This window comes from Struthio camelus, chromosome 19 (genome assembly GCF_040807025.1).
Source record: "Struthio camelus isolate bStrCam1 chromosome 19, bStrCam1.hap1, whole genome shotgun sequence".
In the NCBI taxonomy this organism is placed as follows: Eukaryota; Metazoa; Chordata; class Aves; order Struthioniformes; family Struthionidae; genus Struthio; species Struthio camelus.
Genome location: NC_090960.1, coordinates 8,741,930 through 8,757,926, shown reverse-complemented (window position 1 = coordinate 8,757,926; position 15,997 = coordinate 8,741,930). Strand labels below are relative to the sequence as shown.

The window sequence follows — 15,997 nt, the reverse complement described above, 5'->3', positions numbered from 1 at the left end:
TGCCCTATCCAACATCACAGAACAAACAACCAGAGTCAGCAACAGAGTCCAAGAGCCCTTCAACTTCTGCATCTTCCCTAAGTGACCCAGAGTCTCCTGGGCCTAATTTGAAGAGCAGCACTCTGAATCTCTTTAATGCCCTGGAAACTAAGGAGGGACATCAGACCTAAACATCTCATGGTATCAAACCCAGCACTCCAGACTTCTAGCCATAGGCACGCATGAGACACTTAAACAAAAATAAAACTTAACTGCTTGGGGAAAAGGAGCTGAAACAGCTTCCCTTTAGCAGGATAGTTTAAAAACATACATGCTGACTAGGGATTCCAGTCTCCAGGGCGTCAGCTGTTGCTGAAGAGCATTTGAAAATTAATTGCATTTTATGATTGGCTAAACTCCCTAGAGAAACATTTATTATAATGTAAATGAGAGATAATTACATAAGTAAACGGTTCACCTGAAAAGTGTTTAACACCTAACTCGCTTCATCAGAAACTCATTCTTTAATGCTATCTATTAAATAAATGATCTCTCTCTCACTCTTCATTTCAAAGCAAGTCCTGCAAACAGGTACCATCGAGCTCCATACCAACACATTAGATGTGCATGAGCATCTCTGTGACACCGACCAATAGTGGAAAACTAGAGTTGTCACATTAAATCAGACATTTCAAGCCTTTCAATCACCAGTTTGGGTGCAAATTTAAATACCAGGGTTTTTCTTCTTTCAAGTCAATAGAACATTTTAAAAACACCCTTCTCCACACTAGCTTGAATGGTAAAATGTCTCTGTAGCCCTATATTTTCTTGATCCATGAGGTGAGTTTTAGCTCCTTTGGGAGAATATGGAACATGGGCCACTCAACCAGCCACTTTGTATTAAAATATATTGAGACATCTAAACCACATGTGTTTTGGGAATGTGGACAGGATATACAGACTGTGCTACTGCAACGTGATGGCTCACAAAGCAGAATGCTATAAATATTTCAGCAGTCTCTTTGCAAAGACTCTAAACAGAAATGTTGAAAAGGCTGTTGTGATGGATCCTTATGGCATGGAATGGTCTCTATAAAAATTTTCCCCAGCAGAGCAGAGAAATGGAATTTTTGAATGACCCCTAAAATTAAAAATATGTTGACAACTGGTACATACTTCACAGCCTATCAGCCAAATGCTGTGTCTGCACAGGAAGAGGAAATCTGGCAACGATAAGTTGCGTTTCTCAACTCCTCTCTAAAGATCTCAGGAAACTCTATAGCCCCCACAAGAGGGGCATATGAATTACTACCCTACTTCATTTACAGATTATTTCTATATTTACTTTAAAAGAAAAAAAAACTAATCAGTTTTGTGTTCTTGCTTTATCTTTAGTGTTTTTTTTGTGTATGGGTGCACATAATTTTTTTTTTAATCCTCACAATTTTTTAAAAAGTAGAAAACACGTAGCATGGTTTTCTTGTGATACTACCACAAGCCAAATATACAAAGTGATAAACAATGTCAACAGCAACACCCAATTCCTGGAGGGAACATTACCATTTACCATTCCTACTAAACAAAGACAAATACAATTCTAAACAAATAGGACAAGATCGTCAGAACAAAGCAGATCAAAGTCACCAGGCTGAATTGAACTTGCTGCTGAACAGGATTGGTACTACTCTAAATGAAAGCTTATTTCCCTACGAAGGCAAGAGGAGAGGTTCTCAAACTAGTTTTGGGAGCTCCCAGAGACTGACAGGAGCTGAAAGTTGTCAGAAAAAACAATGCTACTTTGCTGAAATTCTGCTTCCTCTGGGGTGGGAAGCAAGAAGGGGCAGTAATTACTCTCTGCAAGAATTTACACTGGCCGAGGTGGGGGGAGAGACACACAACTGCTAACTGTCTTTAATTGCTAGCAGCAGCTCCACTCTCCAGGGCAGGGCAGCAAGTGTTTACATCTGCAGTGGGTTCCCACTCTGCCCTGGAGGAATCGAGCTGCAGTCTGCCTTGGGAGCTGCAAGAAGATGAGCAAGAGAAAACAATTGCACTTCCAAACACTATCACCCCCTCCCCCCCCACACCCACACCCCCCCCCCCAAAACCAACCAAAAAAAACCCCACCACCTGTCCCCCAAACCAACCCCCCAACCTCTAACTTTGCCCCTAACTTTGTTTCTAAATTCAACAGCTGCAGCCTTGTCCTGGTCACATCCATCCTCTGCTGCTGTGAAGATCCCTTGCTTTGCCACAGCTTTCCTGCTCTCTGCACCCAGTGTGCTCAACCAGCCAGTACAGCAGGATACCTGTGTCCGTCGTGTTCCAGAGCTACACGTTTCCTGCCAAACTCAATGTAAGTCACGCATGCACTGGCACGAGCTCAAAAAACAGGAAAATGTGCTGTTAGTGCACCAGAACAGCTGAGCTCTAAATTCCTCATTAAAAGCCTTACCCAAAGCTCCCTGGAATCACTGGAAGACTCGCACTGAGGCCAAGAGACAAAATTGCTGAAATCTCGAACGAGGAGAATCCAGAAGACTACGGTGAAAAGCATAAAAATAAAAGGAGGAAAACCAACTCTTCCAAACCCGTGTTCTTCCCGTAACACAAAGCCAGGCTCTTTTTTCCTTCTAACATCCTCCCCGCACCGTTCCACATCTTTTTGCAGGCCCCAAGACAAGCTCCTCTCCCTTTCAGTCCTCCTTACTCCTCCCAGTCAAGGCTCTTCCTGCCAAAATTCCTTTAGGGCCCACAGAGAGTGCCTAGGCTAAGAAACAGGATCTAAACCTTCTGCAACAGTATGACACCAGCAAGAAAGCCATTAGATAATTGACTAATCCAGACTAAGACACTGTAAAAATAGGACAGTAGTGAGATCTAACACCACTGTCATCTAGATTTTGCATATCCTGTGGGTGTGTGTTTACAGCAGTGAAACTACACTAGAGAACCCTCAATACAGATCGACACAAGAAGCAACTGGCACCAGTGCAGTTTATCCTAGCACTAGACCAGAGTAAGTTACAGACACCTTTTATACTAGTATGGCAGGTCCACGCTCAAAGCACTAGTCAACATCAGCAAGGCTCCATCCCTGCAGCTCCTCCTGCGTCACGAGGAACAAACCCAAAGAGCGTAAGCCCAGGTCATATTCACACAGAGCAGCGTCTGGTCATTTCTGCAAAGTCCGGTCCAGTATGGACACTTTATGCAGTCCCATGCTAGTCATTCCAAAATATCAATGCTAAAAAATAAAGATTCTTAGCACTAGCCTACCCAAAAAAGGGTCCCGCAGAGGCAAATCTGAGAAATTTGAACTAAATTTGAACTAAGTTTGAACTAAAACTGACAAAGTCATCCGAAGCAAATCAGTGAGCGCTTACCCAACACACTGCTTGCAGGGTAGGCAGCACCGCTAAACCCAGGAGGAAACACCTACCTATAAATACAGACATTCCTAATTCAATAACACTCATCTATTTTTAAATATTTTTAAAATGGCTACTTCGCTTTTAAGCTCAAAGACCCAGCCCAAACAAGAGGAAGACAGCTGTCCATGTTTAACCAGCTAAATTCCTTTCACCCTCACAAAATTTTATTGCAAAAAAATGGTATCAGATACGCTTTCTGTAAAGACACCCATGAGTCTTTTACTTTCCTTTACTGAACTGTAGTATTCCGATTGAAAGGAGTCAGTGGCACATGACAGAATCCACTTATTCCAACAGGATACTCGACGAAAATCCTAATAATGTACCTTTCGTTTAACATCACCACCAATAGAGGGAAAAAAAATATGCAGCTCTGACATTGTTCAGGAGTTCTTGCTCTTAGGGCAAAGAAGATATTCCAGAATAAGAGAAAAACGGGGATTTAAAGAATAGCGTCATTCCAAAATAAGTAGGACAATGGATATTCTGGAACAGCTACTCAGCCAATTTGTCTGCATGGGAAACTCCTTACAACACCCTTACACACATCAACAAGTCAGCAGGGCTAATGCAGGGCTAATACAGGGCTTCCTCCCCCCCCCCCCCCCCGTCCTTTTAAATAGAATTCCTCAGTATATTGAGGAGTTTAGCAAGTTACCCTATGTTGGGGATTTATATTGCTTCCAACCACCATGGAACTTGAACACCTTTCAGAGAAAGGGTTTGATAATAGCATTCCCAAGGTGTCTTCGAAAATGCTTTCATTTCGATGCCAAGCAAGCTTCCCGACAGGCAGCACAGCCTTTTGACTTGCACAATTTCTTGGAAATTGGGAGAAAAAGATGTGAAACAAGCAATCCAGCTTCACAATTCTAGGCACAGGAGAACTGCATTCTTCAGTCCACAGCTTCAGACTACCAGCATCCCAGTTTAAAGCCTGCCTGTACCTCTGCAAGGAAACCTTGTCAGCATCTTTCTAATAAGAGAGGTAGTTAAGACAAGTTCATTTAATCAAACAATATTTTTTTACTTCTGTATTAGACTGTAATCTAATATTAAAACAAAGCCCAACACTAGTCACAGCTGACTAGCAAACGCGCTTCTCGCAGAGATCTTGCACGCTTTCATCACAATTTGAGGAAAAGTTCTAACCAGATTTCACCAATTTTGTTTTTTTAACCAGCAATTTTTATTAATTACTATGGCTCACTGCTATCGTTTTATCTCCCCATTTTCCAAGTTTAATAGTATTTTACAATACAATCTCACATCGCTGATCAAACCTTCACACCAAACAAAGGCCTTTTGAATACTCCATGCATTGCTTTACATAAATGCTATTTTTTCTCTTTTTCAGTACATCTCAACAATTTTTAGTCTATTTGCCTTCCCATGTCAACAGCCAGGTGCAATTTCGTAAACCTTGAAGAGATTAGAAAGCATTTAAACAAAGAAAAATAGATGGATGACCTTACAAAAAAAAAAAAAGAGGCTGATTGCGAACATGGGGAAGGAGAAAAGGATATGGAAAAAGTTTCAGTAAGCTCACATCTGTCAAGAAGATAGACTTCACATGCCTCTGTTTTCTTTATCACCTAAATAAATTGAACCATCAACTGTAAAAAGGTCATACAGCAGACAGCACTGTGTGATTTTAAAGCTGTTAGATTTCCCCTTCGCCATTAGGGCTTGACAATAGTGTCAGTCTAAGGGCAAACACAGAAAGTGAAAGTTGAAGAGACTTATTACAGATGCATAGAGCTGGACTTGTTTGGTTGTGGGGTTTTGTTGCGTTTTTTTATTTTAAAAGCCCACATAATTCATGGCGCATCTCAGGGATCAAAAGAGCACTGCTCAAATCCATAGAGCATGGCATGCTTATTGGCTCTCCCAGTTTTCACTACAGAAATAGGTAGGTAGCACTCAGGTTTTCCTTTTTCTAGGCATCCAATTAGTTTCGCAAGTCAAGTCAAGCTGGAAGCTTACAAATAAATCCCAAAGGACTGCGGGCATTGCAGAACCCAAAGCACAAAGCACTGCTACATTACAGACAGCTAAGGACAAAACACAATAGTCATATTCAACACTAACCTGATTGCTACGGTAGCTCTGTTTTTGGATTTCAAAGCATATCATGGGGTGGACAACGATGTAACTAATCAGTTCCACTATGAGAGAAGAACCATGTTACCACCACTTTATAGGTAAGAACTTGATTTGAATAGAGTGACTGCAAAAGGCCATGCTAAAAATAACATGTGTCGGCAACTATCACAAATCATTATGAGATTTTTTCAGTGAAAAGAAATATTTTGTTGACACAGAGTCGCGTCTTGTCTATATTAAGAAACTAAGGAAAAAACCCAAGAGATTGATCCTGTAGTATCATGCCAACCAATCGAGGAAGAAAGCCTTGCACCAAATTTTAGGCAAAACATTCCTAGGTTTCCACAATTATATCCAGAAGTGGCTTCATTTTGAGAGAAATATGTTGCAGCTAAGTAGCTCACCAAAGCTTTATCTCTTTGAGGAAAGAAAATTGGGGCATTCAACTCTAAGTTTACTCAACAAAATCAACACATGCATTACATGTGTGAACAGCCAAGGCACAAGCTTCACTGAATTACACTGTGTTAGTCTATAGGCGTCAAGGGAATGATGTTCTCGTTCAGTCTTCGCCTGGGCTGTGTATCCCTCGGGCTTGGCATACAGAGAGTTGTGCCATTCAAACCTGACGAGTAAAACAATTTGAGTCATGCTTTTTGGCTGTGCGCTGCGCACTCTTAAGAGAGTACAAACCTGTTGCGTCAGTGGACTGTGAGATATACATGACCAAGCTACACCAATAAAATCCATTTTAAGCACAAGTGTTTGTTTACATAGTGATTTTACCTTTTTAATTAAAACAATCAAAGTACAGGCATATGCAAACACTTAACTGCATCGCATTTCAGAGATGTGTCTTTAACAGCCATTAAGCGTGATCCAGAATTGCACATAAAGCCTTTCTTTACACCTCCTCAAGTTTGATTTTTTTCCCCAAATTAGTTAGGCATGAATATGTATTACTTGACATGACCTTAAAATTAACTAAGCATTTAGACAGTTCATGCAATGTTTTAAAAATACATCAATTTTTCCCAAGTTTAAATGAAATCTTTTCGATTCAACGCTGTTAGTTTATGTAAACAACAGAGTTGTGCCTAAAATAAGCCTCCCTGTTTTCAGACATGGCTCACCCCCAATTTAGACAACCCTCAGCAGTCTGCAGGTTAGTTCCTGCTGTACAAACTATTTAGCAGCCATTAATGCTTCCCTGCAGCACCTGTACAAGTGCTGAGTTTATGAAATCGGATCATACTGGAACCACTATTTTTCAATAAAATGTGAACTGAGCATAATTGTTTCAGTGATAGGAAAATATTGGAACTTATTGAATCTGGACAGCTGTACTCTAGTGAAAATTTACACCTGCTTTGTCAGCACAATATATGAATGTGTCTTTAAACAGGAGCAGTTAACTATTTTACTGATAATTACTTATCAAAAACATCCATCCAAAAGTTTATGTATTACGGTCATTTATTTAGGTTATATCCATGTAAGTTTTCTAGTTTATACGAACCAGATCAGGTACGTGACGTTTCTTTATCCTAGCTTTAGCGTTTGCACCATATCTCAAACTTGTGGAGAATGCCCACCGAGTCTGTAGAAATGCAGAGTTAAAATGGAGTTAATAAAGGTCAGGTTTGCTGGACTAGACTACACTGAATTAATACAGATGTCCTGTGCTGTACAAATTAAAATTCCACCTTCCAATTAAAAAAAAAAAAAAAAAGTACTTCTCTCACCACTGATTTAATCACTAATAAAGCATTTCCACAATTCGTGCCCCTGGATAGGCTAGCGGAAGGTCGGGAACAGGGCAGGGCTGTTTGAAAAGTTGTGTTACTCACTCTGCTAGCTCCCTGAAACAAAACATCTCGCATGCAAGAATTCATAAAGGCTAATTCAGAAAAATATTATTTCCATACAAGCCACTACATCGCTCCAGCTTTCAGTTCCAGATTTTTTAATGAGCATTTTTTCAAGCAACCAACCTTCATCATCTTGTTTCACAGAGATGTTTCCACAAATACAAGCACAGTAATCTTGCTTCTCCTGACCACGTCAAGAGCCTTCAGGATTTAGTAAGTGGCTCACAAATCAGTTGCAACCCCATACTCACACCAGTTTTAACACATTACATGAACTGTTGGAAGATCTATACTTATGTTGAACCAAAAACATAAAATCAAAACTCCACAAGAAGTGCCTGATCTATAGTGCTCTAATCCAGACTAATCCACATTTGAAAATGAAATGCAATCTGCTTCTCTTCAGGTTAAGCGCCAACCAGATTTGCGGCAGCAGCCTCTTTGGAAAGATTCAAATTTGTGAACAGACATTTTCTGTTGCAAGTTTGAAACAAAACATGGTGATTATCTAGCAAGCACGAACCTGCATCCTGTAATACACGTGCCAGCACAAAGATAAAAGCTGACTCTTAGCAGTTACCTTTAAAGAATCAATGTTAGTCATTTGATTGATTTGCTTCTCCATTCGGCATTCAAATCACACTTTACTTGCGTCTGCTACAGACCAGCGGACTCTTCTGAGACTCCGCAAGAAAGGCGCACCTCACACCAAAAATTCTGCACAAGCAGACTGGTCCCAAAGGAGCACCATTACACAATGCCATGCCAGACTCCACTTCAGACGGGTACATTGACAACATCAACATGTATACTAGGTCTTCTTCACAAAGTGGAAAACAGTCAAATCCCAAGATATGCCAGGACTTCTAATTTTCCATTTTGACTAATCAGAATATGAATAAATCAGGTGGCACTCTTAAGATATTTTAAGCTTGCAAAGCTGCACAGTTGCCCTGAGGCATCTGAACAGTTTTTATTTCTATGATGATAGTAATATTTAAGTGCCAACCGCAATTTAACCGCAATTAACAGTGCAATCATTCTTAAAAAGCCAGCATACTCTACAGACACATATTTGTAGTTAAGATCAACCAGATAGCTAGGGATGGCCTAAGATTTTGCCTGTCTGACCACAAACTCAGTATTTAAGTTTCCCTTCTGCATATATTCTAGCAACTATGTTCTATTTAGTGACTCTGACTTTTAATAAGTGATGAAAGTCAGGCCAGTATCCAGCATCTCCGTGAGCTAGCACTTTATTACCATCATCGCATTTTGGCACTTACCATTGATATCTTTCTTTCAAAGAAAACTTAGAAAGTTATTGTTACAACAGGAAAAGTTCTAAGTATGAACTGAATACCACAGGGAGGGGAAAAAATAAGAAAAAGCATGAGTCAGAAGACAGTCTGAAACAAACTAAAGAAAAGAGACTGTTGCTATTCATTTTCAGGGGATGTTCATTCTAACTGATATTTCAAATGTCACACTGGTATTAACTACATCAAGTACTGATCAAAATACACAAGGAAAGATATAGATTGCCGAGAAAATTATCACAAGCATCTAAATCGGTTGTCATCACTAGGTGGAGTTTGGGAAAGCACAAGCCTTTAACAAACTCCCTATGTTCCCTGTCAGTCCATGTATTTTTATTGACCTGATATAAAAGAAATTTCCCAATAAAGTACAGAAAAAAATGCAGCTAAGAAATTCCTCTTGTTCTACAGCCTGCTAGCATAGAATCATCCATTAACTTGGGACAGGAAAGGAATTGCTGGGGGATTGGCTCTGCCTATGCACAAGGCAGAGCCGTCAGTAATAATTCGTACCCAATTTGCAAGTGACATGCTGAACGTCATATAAGTATACAGCCTTATAACAGATATCTCTAAAATTGCCTCACTCTTTAGGCAAAGGGATGGACTAGGCAACCTCTCCTTTTTCAGCCCTACCTTTCTAAAAAGATTTAGGAAGTTTTTGAAAAGCAGAGAGAATAAGTTTACTGAACAGTTGTACAGAAGGGGCAAAACACAACCTAGGCATCCTCACAAAATGAACACACCTGACAAGGAGGTTCTCATGAACCTCGAGGCAGCAATTTAATACTTTACTGCCCCAGGTGTTTATTTCGCTCCTCTCCCAGAAGTTACTGCTCCCTACAAAAGGGTTAACAGAAGACAACACGTGCCTGCTCTCCAGCTGCCCCAGTTCACAGCCTGGTTTATTAGTACAATCTACCAGCACCACTCAACTTACTGCTTGGCATATTAGCACAAGGCAGGTAAGTAATCTACTAGCGCACGCCTTCTGCCACCCTATTGCAGGGGCAGTAACATCTAACAAACAGCTAGACAGAAATACCTTAAACCACTGCAGAAGACTCTCCAGAGGACGCTAGTCAGACCATTCGTAACAAGGCTGTGCATTTTAGCTGCTCATAGAAAATAAGCTTTATTTTGTGGAAGGAACAGATCTAGAGAAAGTAAAATATTGGATTCTGACAGAATTTCACTTAAAATAAAGACAATCTAAAGATATTAGACAACAGAAAGTCTACAAAACAAAAAAAGATGTGTGGAAACTCAAAGTTATGAAGTTTTCTAAAATAATCATTTTTTCCACATTTATCTCCCACACCGCACAAATTCACCCTATAGAGTAACGTAAAGAACGTATAAGCACTCACATAATACACATTTTTAAGTCAATGAATCAGATGACCCATTTTCCATGTTAGAACAATTCTGAATGACTCAGTCTTTCTCCTCTCTGAAGTCTTCTTTCAGAGAATACTGAATTTTTGAAATACCAAGCCTAATCAGACCAAAACTAGTTCCGAAAGTGTCAAAACTGTCCATGGAGCTTTCACCCTCTGCACAATATTTATATCCATCCTATACAGCAGTTATTCCTATGCAAATCCGCTCTCAATGGCAATAATCAAAAGTACTCCGTTACTAAGAATAAACATAGCTAGCAAACCACAGCTCCAACATCGCTTTAACTCAACAGAGAAACACCTTATTGCGTGAACACATAAGGCAATCGGCAAGACAAAGCAGTCCTGCGTGGAGCCTCTTCTGCCCAGGCCCAAACGACCCCCAAAGCCCACTAGCCCCGTGTCCCAAGCTGTGAGCTTTCAACACTGAACCTTGGAAGGACCAGAAATCTACACTTTCATTTTCCAGACTGCATTGCCCAGACTACTTTGATGGCAAGTATATACTGGGAATGCAGCCTTTCTTGTGAACACTCCTGTACTTTATACTTCCACCTTCCTGTTACTCTTCATATGTCCCAATAACAGCTTGGGATGGACTTCAGTGAAATTCACGCAGACTTAAAGAATTAAAAAAAAAATAACCAGCTTGTACCTGCTGATGAAGAAAGCAGAGATTTTACAGGTGACAGTGTAGCAGACTGCTGGTGAGTTTATAAATATTGGCTTATTATGTGTTTTCCTAACTATGCCCAAAAGTAGTACCAAGTCTGAATCCTAAAAATGCCTTTTTTTTTATTTTTTTTTTAAATGAACAGGGGTAGATTCTGCTTGTATGCAAGTCCGTAGCAGCTGTATTGATCTAAGGGGCGTCACCAGTAAAACCAAAGCAAAATTATGAGAAACATTTGTTATTTTAGAGTTGTTTAAAAATAACACATAAGGTAGGTTTTTAAAAACAATTTTAAAAGTCTACACATATTTGTTAGCTTGTGAAGACAACCCAACACAGGCACGTCAAAACTAAAATTTAACAATCCAGATGTTTTTGTAAAGGAAATACTAAGTCTTCTAGAAGTTCAAGCAGTTTATGAAAAAGTAGCAACCTCTCTGAAAATGTGTTTAATACACACCTGGTTTTCACTTGTGCAGACTGAGACATGCTGCGTTCACCCTGCCAGTCTGAAGACACTGTCCAGTGATAAAAGGTAAGAATTACTCTCTGCTGCTACAAATACTTTGGGGTGTGCTTTTGTATGAGATTATTTTTGAATGAGAAAGTAAACACAAGATTTTAAGGCAGATAAGACTGTGCTCGCAAGCTCTTCATTGAAATCCACATCCACCTGTGATCCTGCTAATTCCTTCTTCATCCATATTTCTATTGCTGTCCTACCAGAGTTCCCATTTAAGACTGGCAAACCACCAGGCAAGGTACTGCTCAAAAACATGCCAACACAGAAACATCTCAAATACGGAATTGATCTGAGTTATCAATACAGCATTGCACCAACCTGATTTTCACTGCCACTTAAACAGCCCTTCACTCAAGTGCACTAGTTCTTTTACTTCTAAATGGCTGGCACAGAAATGGTTGTAAGATAAAGCTTGGGTGAGCGCAACCCAGCAGTCGCCAACATGACTATGCCAGTGTGGATGCAGTTCTAGCACCACACTTACAGGGTGCTAATCCTTCAGGAATTTCCCACAATTCCTCCTCTTGTCTTTCCTTTTGCACAAGTTTTTGCCTTTTATGTTGCAAAGGCCTTATCTTGTCACAAAGCCTTATCTTGCTGCAGTATGAAGAATGACAGGATATGCTCCAAGGCATCTTAGTCCAGAATTCGAGTAAGGAATCAGCCTGTGGGCCACGGAAACTCAAAGTTTATTTGCAGGATGGCTGCTCATATTTAAGACAGGCATATGCATGAGAATTATCCTGAGTATAGGTAGTCCGAGTTACATCCAGCAAGACTGTGTCCTGACGTGTTGAAGACCTAAAAATCAAAAAATACTCTCAAGACTGCTTTTGCGTGTATTTTGAATAGCCTAGAATATATCTTCACCTGAATATTCACCTATCTCAATTCAGTGAGACCAATAAACACTCCAGCAACGGATACAACTTTTACAATTCACAGTCAAAGGGAGTCCAGCCTCTCTGGAAACCAACAGCCAAACGGATAGACTGTACCAAAACAAAACTACACAATAGCACATGATGTCTACAATTCTTAATGACTGATCGCCTGCTTTCAGTTTCTTTGAACTCAGCCTTCATTCATATGTGTAGATAACACATTAAAGGCAAAGAGATACATACTGAAATAACTACGCCAGCTAGACTTAAGAAACGGTGCAAAGCCAACACTTAAAATTAGATGAGGTTTGACAGAACGTATGCAAACCAAATCCACTTCCCACTACGAACCACCAACTAAAGCCTGCACAGTACATCTCCTGAAGCAGACCAAATCCACCCCAGTCTGCACATCCCTGAGAACCAAGCCCATCTCTTGGGTTTGTTCTGAGCAACACACTGACCTCAGCCTACTGCGGTAGCTGTGGAATCACAAGGAACCATTGCACACAGAAACCTCTAATCCAATAACCCACAGAGAACATAACAGCAATTGCCGAATATTGTATTACTCGCTTGAATTCTACAAAGAGAATACCAGATGCCCAAGCAAGAAATACGGCATTCATACTTAAATAGGGAAGGTTGCATACACCAAAATGACTTGGTTTCTAAGAGTGTCTAGCTGTACACTACAACGGCTAGCAAGGACATCTTCAAAGAAGTTCTTTTTAGGCTCTTCTGCTGGCAAATAGTCAGTGCCGAAGGTGTGGGATACCATCGGTAATTTCATTTTTTTCAGATTTTCTTTCGCTGTAGATCTAGATCAATTATAAAGGCTTCCCGACAAGACACAAAATGAGAGTTCAAAGTACCTAAAAAAAAAAAAAAAAACCTCATGCAAATAACACCAAGAATTTAAAAATTGATACTAATACAAAAATTGGAACATTTCCTAATAGATACAACCAAAGTTTTCCAAGCTAGAGATTCCCCAGTACCAGATTGCCTGTCCCCAGGGCACAGTGAAGTATGCAGATAATTAAGTCTATCTGGTTTTTCAACTTGTAACTCTTATGTCATTTTATGCAAACAAACTGTATTAAAAAAAAAAATTACATTTTGACAGCATACAACTTGTTCACACAAACAACCACCAAATAAGTTCCCATATGTTATCAGAAGGAGGTTTATAATATGATGTGACCTAGTGCACAGATCTTCTAAGACTTCCAAAGTATGGCTCACTTCACACTGTCAGCACTCCGCAATCCCAAAACCCATCTTTCACTTATGGTTATTCAGCATTCCTGCAACTGAAGTATTTTTAGCATCCATCTGAAAATAAGTGTTTTGTCCTCTGGAAAAAAAGCTAATTACACCATCACTTTTGTTCCATACTGTTCCATTTTCCCCCTCTGTCCTTTTCAGCTACTGGGTCCTGATCTTCCTTCTTCTCTTCCTGTTTCCTGAACTCTTTTCTTCCAGTGTTTCTTTCCTAATTTTTGATATCCTTTTGTTTCCATGGTCATGCTTAGCTATGTTGTTGTTGTTGTTTTCTTCTTCTACCTCCTTAATCTCTGTACCTAATCACACTGTTACCTGGATGTTTCTCTCTCCCTTTTGATGACCGTTTCCCTGCCTCTGGTGACACTCCATCTCTAAAGGCAGGTCCTGCGCTCTCTTTCATCACTACAGCAACAGTCCGAGTAAACTCCTTCATTCTAGGTGCTTCTATAAGTCTACCAAACTTCAACTGTAGACACAACCAGAAATAATCTAAAAGGTTATGACTTGCCAGGTCCCTGAAGGTCACAACAGATTCTTCACAATGGGAAGAAAACCTAAAATCCCTCATTCTCCTAGAGCCTTGATATTCCTAACAAACCGAAGCATAAGGATGTAAAATAGTCCATTATCCCTCTAGTAGACACAGGGGTCATATGATTCTATGCCTTTACATCTCTGAAGCTCTTTTTATTCAGTATATCGCAGCAAAAACACAAGGAAGAACTTCCCTCATTCCCGCTTCCATCATCAACTAAGAAGAATAAGAGAATACGACACAGACCACACTCTGAAATTGCCCTTCTCATTTTTTGGGTGGGAGCATCAACACAAGTGAGAGATAGGGGTAACTTGTTCTACATTTTCTCTGTATGTGGACAACACCCTAAAATGATAAGGGTAGACAGTTCAGCAGAAGTGTTTCTGTTTTGACCTGAGCTATTTCCATCCACTATAATCCCATCACTAGCCCATCCTCACAGAGATACCGTTCACTCTCAATTCACCCAGTTCTTCCTATCGCAAAAGGAGCAATGACTTTTATTGCCGTAACTTCCAAGTCAAAACAACTTATGAGTGGCCAAGAACACTTAAGTGTAAACTCCAAGAGGTTGTATATCCTTGGGACAATGCACTGTAGCGATATTTTTGGTTAGGGAAGACATATTCCAGGAATAGTTTCCCAGTGAAGGGTTTACCTCCAACGATGGAGGCAGCACACGCTAAATATTTTCTTTACAGAGGAATCACGTTTCAGTAGTATAAGAAAAGGAGGGAGCAGGACAAGCGCCACTAACATTGCCCTACAGGAAAGGAGGGGTGTGCGACGTTTCGCTTGGGATGCTTCTCACACGCACGAGCAAAACGCTCCTGCAGCCCGTCTACGGGCAACTTCTGGCCGATGCGGAGAGACGCTCGCTCTCACGAGGTTTCCTCTCACGGCATCCCTCACGGACACCGGCCCGGCCGCGTCTCCTAGAGCGTCCTCGCCACGCGCCCCTCCGCAACGCTCCCACGGCGGCAGGCCCCGACCGGCGCAGGGTGGGCCCCACGCGGGGGGGGGGGGGGGTCAAGAGGAGCCCAACACCCTGAGGGACCACCAGCACCGCACGCGCCCCACACGAGGCGCCGCCACACCCGAGGCGGCGGGGGGCGGCCACGCGCGGGCCCCGTGACGGCGGGGGAGGGGGCGCCCCCGCGGCGAGGCCGAGGGGCTGCGGCCCCGGTGCATCACGGTCGGCGCGCGCCGAGGGGCGGGGGGGGGAGCGCGCGCGTGGGAAGGGGGGGGGGAAGTCGCTCATCCCCTGCCCCGCCCCCGCCGCGGCCCCCCCCTTCCCTCCCCGCAGGCGGGACCCCGCCGGCCCGCGCCGGCTGCGGCCGGTTCCAGCCGGTGCCGCGCGGGCGGCGGGTCTCTCCGTGCGCGCGTGCCGCACGCTGCCCGCTGACGTCAGGCGCGTGTTGGCGCGCGGGCGGGCGCCGGGCGGAGGGCGGCGGCGGCGGGGTGCTCTCGCTACGTACGTGTAGTGCTGCGGCTTCTCGGGCTGCGCCTGCAGCGCGCTGGCGGCGCTCGCCGGCCCGGCCGCGGCGGGGCCGCTCGCCACCGGGCCCTTGGACATGCCTGCTGCCTTCCGCTCCCGCCGCCGCCGCTACCGCCGAGGAGACCTTTATTATTCACTCTGCGCGGTCCGCACGGAGGGCGCCGCGCGCAAGCGCCGCCGCCGCCATTGCCGCCCCGGTGCGCGGGGCGGGGTGGGACTTGTAGTCCCGCCGCGCGCGCGCGCTCCGCCAACCCGGGACGCGGCTGACGCGGGCTTCCGGCCGGGGGAACTACAACTCCCAGAGGCGCCCCGCGGCGGCGGGCCCGGACTTCCTGCCGCGCGGGGCCTGATGGGCGTTGTAGTCCGGGGCGGCGCGCGAGGGCGCCCCCCGGCGGCGGGGCCGCGGCCGAGCGCAGTCAAGGGCCGGATCCCGCCCGCGGCCGGGTCCCATCGACGGGACCGGCCTCGGCGACGGGGCC

At 43.0% G+C, this 15,997-nt stretch overlaps 1 protein-coding gene across 18 annotated transcripts in view; it reads right to left on the bottom strand.

The window, feature by feature from the left end:
• The window catches only part of UNK (unk zinc finger), a 45,833-nt gene that overhangs the window by 29,100 nt on the left and 736 nt on the right, over positions 1–15,997 (bottom strand). For 4 of the 18 annotated variants that reach the window (XM_068913619.1, XM_068913625.1, XM_068913627.1 and 1 more), the window contains exon 1: positions 15,499–15,724. The exons of 3 other annotated variants lie outside the window; for them this stretch is intronic. In XM_068913619.1, the coding sequence (XP_068769720.1) occupies positions 15,499–15,596 (98 nt within the window). In that variant the 5' untranslated portion in view covers positions 15,597–15,724. Of the gene's footprint in view, positions 1–11,245; positions 11,304–11,792; positions 13,066–15,498; positions 15,778–15,997 lie in introns of those variants that run through there. 11 more of the 18 variants (XM_068913620.1, XM_068913626.1, XM_068913616.1 and 8 more) reach the window with 7 other exon arrangements.